The sequence below is a fragment of the Perkinsus marinus genome (genome assembly GCF_000006405.1).
Source record: "Perkinsus marinus ATCC 50983 genomic scaffold scf_1104296934592, whole genome shotgun sequence".
NCBI classification, from domain to species: Eukaryota; Perkinsozoa; order Perkinsida; family Perkinsidae; genus Perkinsus; species Perkinsus marinus.
The window spans coordinates 73818-81253 of record NW_003214713.1 but is presented as its reverse complement, the minus strand read 5'-3'; the positions used below and the strand labels follow the sequence as shown (position 1 = coordinate 81253).

At 48.8% G+C, this 7436-nt stretch overlaps 2 protein-coding genes across 2 annotated transcripts; both read left to right on the top strand.

Moving 5' to 3' along the window:
• Nucleotides 1-934: 934 nt before the first annotated feature.
• Pmar_PMAR018164 (Major intracellular serine protease precursor, putative) lies at nucleotides 935-1984 on the top strand (the record flags this gene model as incomplete). Its single annotated transcript, XM_002784784.1, has 1 exon — nucleotides 935-1984. One exon carries the CDS (start codon nucleotides 935-937, stop codon nucleotides 1982-1984), a length of 1050 nt encoding a protein of 349 aa, XP_002784830.1.
• A 662-nt stretch (nucleotides 1985-2646) lies between these two features.
• Pmar_PMAR018163 (hypothetical protein) lies at nucleotides 2647-2837 on the top strand (the record flags this gene model as incomplete). The annotated part of the gene is made up of 1 exon (XM_002784783.1): nucleotides 2647-2837. A coding segment is annotated over one exon (191 nt), but the record flags the coding sequence as incomplete, so codon positions are not given.
• Nucleotides 2838-7436: the final 4599 nt, after the last annotated feature.

Here is a 7436-nt window from a genome sequence, read left to right as displayed (position 1 = left end):
GTCCAGGCAAGGGGACTCTCTGTCTCCTAACATCCCGATCCACGGTATGTTCTCGTCACTCCCGGTGACGTGACGCCATTGGTGACGTGACGTGCGCTCGTTGCCGCCCACAACCTATTCGATTATGCTGCTCCATTTGATCACTTTGTTGCTCATCTCATTCTCAGTTCTTATCTCTCGTACACCCTTCTATCTAGTTTCTATGTTTGTTAATTCTAGCAATGTTAAAGAACTCTAAATTTGAACTGGTGGAGTAGGGGTATGAAGACAGCTCGTCAATCGTCTGGCTTTAGGTTGGACAAAGCTTGAATAGACACTCTCCCCGCACTGAAGAGATTCTGCCCATCTTATGTTCTTCCCTGTTCAACGCAACATAAGATGTGTAGCGGATCTACACCAGAACTTGGGTCTGCGTGTGAAAATGTCGCGCGTGCGCAAATGTGCGTCTGCGTCTGCGTTTTCACGTGCCAGGCGTGCGTGAAACGGAAAGTGTACAGAAGTGAACTTCGTTACAACCAGTGTCAATTCCATTTGAGGGCAGAGATACTGAACCCAAGAGCTGCCACAGTTTCGTCTTTTCTGCACATAACAGGCTGTTATTAGAAGCTTTATGTCAAAGCGCTCTGCCCTCTTCTGGACTCTATTCGCCGTCACTATCAGCTTCGGTGCGAGCACTGGTAGTCGCACGCTGCTAAGGATATCTCACCGTGGAGTCCCACTCGACATTCGTCATGTACCAAGAATGATGGCACAGGCTCTCGCGGCCTCTGACGGAACGGTACAATCTCTCAGTCAAGATGATCTTGATTGTGAACGATGCTTCGCACAAGATGAGATGGTCTATGACTTGAAGGCATTGGGGGTACAAATTATAGACTCCAGATGTCCGGCTGGTCAAAATCAAATTCTGAACTACTTGAGGAAAGCAAATCATATGTTGAGCATCGACTTCGATTGCGAGCCCGACTCGAGGGTCACTCTGTATCCGGCCTTCACCACGGACACGGCCAAGTGCACTGGTGGCGATCCTGTTCTCGGCACAAACGACCCAGGTTCTTCATGCCAGCGTAACCTCGAGGTTATCAATTTAGGCGCTGCTTTTGAAGCGGCTCGCTCAGCCGGACGGAAGCTGAAGGATGTTGTGTTGGCTATCAGCGACACTGGCGTTGACATGACTCATCCTGATCTGGTCACTCAGTTCTGGAGGAATCATTACAATAATATCGGCTACAACTTCATATCCAACAATACTAATGTAACTGATGACCATGGTCACGGTACTCACTGTGCTGGTATCGCAGCAGCTCAGACTAACAATTGCATTGGTATCGCAGGGGTGGCAAATATAGATGGGTCTGCGCCAAAAGTCAAGCTGATGATACTCAGGTTCATTAATGCCACCGGAAATGGATCTAAGAGTGACGCACTGAGAGCCCTCAACTTCGCGGTTGCAAAGGGTGTAGCAGTCTCCTCTCATTCCTACGGGTGGTATGATGAGAGTGAGATTCTGAAGACCGCATTCAAGAACGCCGCTGCTGCTGGGCATTTGGCCGTTTTTGCGGCTGGAAACGACGGGGCCAATTTGGAAAATGTGACGGATTATCCGTGCTCCTACGCTAACGAAACGTCACCAATGCTCTGTGTGGCCGCCAGTACTTCCGATCCAACCGAAACTATCTCTCTCGCCTCTTTCTCGAATGCTGGTTCTGCAACGAAGGTTGCCGCACCCGGTGTTAATATTTATTCAACTATCTTAGACGGGCACTATGGTTATATGACTGGTACATCGATGTCGACTCCTACGGTTGCCGGTGTCGCGGCTTTGCTGGGTACGCTCGGTCTAGATAGCCAAGAAATAGTGGACACTATTATCAAGTCTCGGACCAATGGTTTACCGAATAACCTTGGGGTATCTGATATCGGGGAAATAAATGCCTACAAAGCAGTCCAAATAGCTCTGAGCTTGCCGGCTACACGGTATTGATGCTCCATCAGTCTGTGCGGCATAGGGCGTCACCTTTCTGTAAATGGATACAGACTTTCTCCTTGTGCTTGCATACAACGGTGTGAGCATAGGGTACATTCCGTACTATTGATTTTGAGCATTGAGCGTTCCTAAGTTCGTAGCCATCTTAGCTCTAGGCTCTAGAGTCTAGGGTCAAATGTACGTTTGGGTAGCATCTTTCCAGCTAATGTCGGGTCGTGTTGACACAGGAGAACGACAGGAGGCACCGGGCATAGACAAAGTAGCGAGTCGCCAGTGGCGACTCGCATTGAGCGATATACTCAATCAGGCCTTCAACCGCATCCTGGCCCAGGATTCCTGGGAGAAGTCCCGAAAGGAGAGGCGCCTATATGGGAGGATTTCGTCCGGGTTCACAACACGGCTCCTGCCCTTAGGTTATCACCAGCGGTTAATTTATGTCAAATGATACGGTCGGTTTGTAGCTTTGCGGAGGCGACCCATCACCTGCAACCTAATTTAGGTTACCTAAAGCGTCACCAGATCGGACTCGACAAGTGTCGGATGACCAGCCTGGTCAGACCAGGGATATCTACGGCGTTGACCTAGCATTACTGAGTGAGCATCTAATTTCCCGGAGAAATCTGTCGTGTGCTTCCGCGCTGATAAGGCGATCTCCCCAGTGTCGATCCGCAAGGCCGTCAGTGATCTCGATGCTAAGGAAGTGCATGTTCATGTCCACAAACGTGAGCACCGGTACGGGTTCGATACCTCTGACAACAAGGCCGAACCCTTGAAGCTGATCAACAACAGTATTCCCACGAGCTCCGAGGGAACGTCTCAGGGTCTGAAGATCCGATCATTCGTACTCGCGGTAGGCCAGTTATGGAGTCGGCAAACTGATCGAGGCTCCATCTCCGAGAGGTGGTGAAGGAGTCTGAAATACTAACAACGCTCCCTGTGGAATTACTGATCCATGTGACTACGTCTATGAACCACTTGAATCTTCTGTGCATGGCGATAAAACCCATCATACCGTTAATTCAAGTGCGAGCCGTAATACTTGCCGCGATGCGGATACCAACCCTACTATCATTGACGGTCCGTCACTCCTTTGAATATGTGAGTATTCAATATCGTCATCAGTTTTCCAAGACCGTGTATACTCAGATAGACCTTTACTGGGCGCTGTGCCTAGTATTACTGTGACCCCCCCCCACAGTTGGTCCATTTACCGAATCTGAAACTGATTGTGTGAACAATGGCTCCTCAGGGCCAGTACCGGGAATCGTATTATCTTTTCGGGTAACATGTTCTCCACTAGTCGTGACCGCAGATGTGCATAGTGTTTTCTATATGTTGCGTCTGTGCAGTTCTTTCAAACCTTCTCAGTCCGGATCAGCCGATCCGCGGAATGGTGGACCATGAGGATTGCTTACCGGAGTTTGCCTTGCACTGTGGCAATGACAAACGATACCTAGGACATAGCAGTAGGCTTCGAATGTCTGTTCGGCCCAGATCGAACAAATCCAATCATTCCGTACGTCAACGTTATGCGATATGGTGGTGAGTTGTATAGCACACTTTGTTGATGATCGGTTGTTACACTTCTCAACGGAAGATGCATGCAAGATTGTATTCTTACTAGCGATATATCACCTTACCCATCCCTGTGTGGATTCGCAGCCTCTGTCTTGAAATTTGCTATATTCGTCTATCAATCCGTACGATCCCAGGTGGCGCCTCTTCACCCATACATTCGAGAGTCTATGGCAGTGATTGACGTCTAAGACGTCACATCTTGATTTCTTACGATCAGGGGGAACTGGTGAGTGATTGCAATCGACGATCTGGACTGGAGAATGCTAATAAACTGTTAGAAACGGATTGCTGGTCTTGCCAGGTTGTTTAACGTTTTGCTGGTGCCCTGGGGATGGATATGGCCGGGCTCCATGCTGGAGTCAACTCGTTATGTGACACAGCCCGAAGACTCTTCGGACGTATACCGCGAACGACGTCCTGGCCGACTAGGCTGAATGATGAGGGTCTTACTCCGAGACAGCGATAGTGCTGGCGGCGTACCCGCGAACAGATGATAGTCTATATCAGTGAAGGCTCTGAGCATCTATATCATCATGGGGCCCCAATACTCTCAACATCGGAGACGAGATGCCTGATTCTGCAAACTGATTCTAGTGGCTCGGATGATGGTTATTACATTTATCTGGAGCTCCCGTCGGGAAAAGAGGTGCCACTGATGACCGACGGCTGGATATGGTCTCCTGGTCAAACCAGATACCACTCTTATCGACAGTAGTTGATCAGTCTCTCCCGTCACGGGAGTCCCGTGGGGTCGCCAGTGTCGCTCGGGTGCTCCAACAACTGCAGTCGACCCAATACCAGCCCCGCAAGCCATTAGAACAGTGGTTGAACCTGACAATTGGATGTGATAGCGTTGCGTCTGTCCGCTGGTGCCAAACTACTGCATCTACGTTGAAGGTAACGGCACTCAAGAGAGACGCCATTATACGGCTGGTCGCGGCTTTTGGCTCTCAACTGCAGGTCATCAAGGCTGTAGTCCCATATGAGATACGTCATCTCCCAGGAGTAGCTAACACGAGAGCGGATGGGTTGAGCAGAGTGTTGGAAGCGTCTATCCCGCGGGCTTCGGCACCTATACATACTTTGCTCAGCAAAATCTGATCTCCTGCCACGACCGCCTGCAGCAAAGTTTGCTGCAAGCGGTCGTGGCAGGAGATCAGACTGAGGTTGGAAGGAAGAAGAAAGGTCTATCCGAAACGGCCGTCGGCCGAGAAGATGCACGCCGGTCGGTAACCGACCTCAGACTCCCACGCTGGATATAACTTGGCGGTACATCTGGTGGAGGAGTGTCTTTCCTTTATTGTTCCTGATCTACAGTCAACTACATTCATTGATAAGTGCCGCCTAACCAGAGACTCGTCAGCGGAGCCGAGTGCGTCTCCGGGTTTTCCACTCGCTCGTCGTCTGAAATAATGAACCTGGGGGGCAAGAGATATGTTCTATTTGGTGGCGGTTATGCGATGGTGTCTTCGGACATGGAAAACTCTTGCCCGTGACCTCAATTCTGACACTTTCACAGATTATCCTACTGTATCGAATCGTTCGGATCTGTTAGTTGTCATTCGTAGTAACCAACAGTCTGGTCTCAGCTTACCCACCTCCAGTGATGTAGGTCGGGGAACGGGGCCTTACTCCCGTATTCATGATGTTGTCCGCCTTCGCTCGGCAGCACCAACGAGGATTGTAGAGTATGCACCGTATGTTTCATCGTATATGCAGGGTTTTCTCCTCAGAGACATTCATCGTTCCAACGTCGTTGGACCAACGATTATTGCTCTCCTCCGTATTCGCGGTCTCAATTGCTCACTGGGTATTGACGTACCTGTGTGACTGTAGCAGGTAGACAGATTTGTAGAAAATAGTGCGTCTTATGTATTCGTTTCGACCGTAAGGCTAGATGGACATTACCGGTTGGGGACCGATATTCGATATTCGTACTCTCCTTACCACTCCTTCGTATCGGCCTCATGAGGCCATTGGAATCGATTATGTCACTATTGAGCGTGTTGAAGTAGTGAACTTCTGTTGTGTGGCTACGCGTTATAGGACTCTTATTTACACTCCCACGGAATCTACTACAGGTCTCATCATGGCATTCCAAGAGTTTGTTATGTTATGGGGGACCCCCCAGTTGGTCCTCAGTCATAGTCTATGACTCATAGATCATCTATTGAGAGCCAGAACCCAACGTCGACCAAAATATTAGAGAGACTTAACTTATAATCATCACTGGTAGGCAAATGACTACAGCTTAGCTCAGCGATGATACGCTGAGAATCAACCACAATGGGACAAATATCACGAGAGACAACAATTGACACAAGCCGAATCTCACAGACCTTCACAGCATCCTACTCCAAAAGTTCTCAATGGAATCAGTTCTTTAATGACCACAATATTCTCTCTTGGTTGAACGCTGCCGTTGCTCCGTGGGAAAGGTCGTGTTATGAAAGGCTGCATGGCGTTGTGAGGACTTTTCTCAGACCGATGTTGTTGATACCTTATACCCGTTGTATGCTCCGGGAGTTCGACCCCCGGGGTATGCAGGATGTTCGTTCTTTACGTCCACTCCTGCTAGAAGTGTCGTTGCTGCTCAACACCCGTCCTCTGACTATCAATTGTGAGGATGGGGTCATAACTCCTGACTCTCTGGTCAAGGACCCCTGGACCAGGGGTACACTCGGTCTACGCCTAGTCGTCGATTACCTCTCCATTGCCATCTCCTATTGTTGAAGCAGACGAAGTTATTCCGGCCGCACCCGATTCTGTCGGCACAGCGGTTGTACCTATCAGTTCTTCTGCTGGCAGCATGTACTAGAACTCAACCACTCTTCTCGTTGTAGGAGAGAGTAAAGGAGTAAAAACCAGTATGAATACAATTATTGGGAATAGGGAATCACTAATCAGCTTAACTTCAGCTTATCGATATCTTGTCGTCACGACACAGCGCACAATCCTATATCATTCTCTCACATTCCCTCCTCCTGATGGGCTATATCTATCAGGGGGGCGGAGAATATTACGAGGTCGTAATTTGTGCCCATCATAACCACGATCAACCGAAACATCATCATCATCATCATCATCATCATCATCATCCACCTCCTCCACTTGGGGAGCAACGGGTGAAAATATCTCAACAGTATCGTCCTCATCATCGATGTCACTACTGTTAGGGCCGATCTCTTTACTCAAATTAGCTACCTCAGGAACCACCAAAGAGGTGTGAACATTCAGCACTTTCGACGATCTATCTCTCCGCTTTAGTTGCACCATCGTAAGAGACACTAATCGAACCACCTCAAAGCCGGATTCATAAGCAGGTAGTAACTTCGCATGACGGTCATCACGACGCAACATAACAGCCATCCCAGGCGTTAAATCAATAATAAGGGGATCCTTGTTAACAGGGTTCACAACCGAAGAAGCCAGCATATCGTCTATATAATCATTAAACCATGCTCGTTGATGAATCTGTCGATCAACCCATGAAGACAAGTCCCAAGAAAACTCCGAGACAGATGGAGTCGGATACAATGCTGGTTGCCAACCATACATTGCCATGAACGGGGATATCCCGAGGGTGGACGTCTCCCGAAGCCTGTAATGATATAAAGCTTGTTGGACCAATAAATCTATCTCATCGATCGATTCCGTAGATTCCACTATCTTACGCAGTATACCAACAATAACCTTGTTAGCACGCTTAACGCTACCCTGCGATTGAGGATGTCTAGCAGCTCCTCGACGGTGACTTATATGGTAATAACCACACAGCTGTTCGATGTATTGGTTGTTCATCTCTGGACCATTATCCGTCCTCAACGTCGATGGACCCCCAAACCTATAAAATAGCCGTACTAAACCGTTA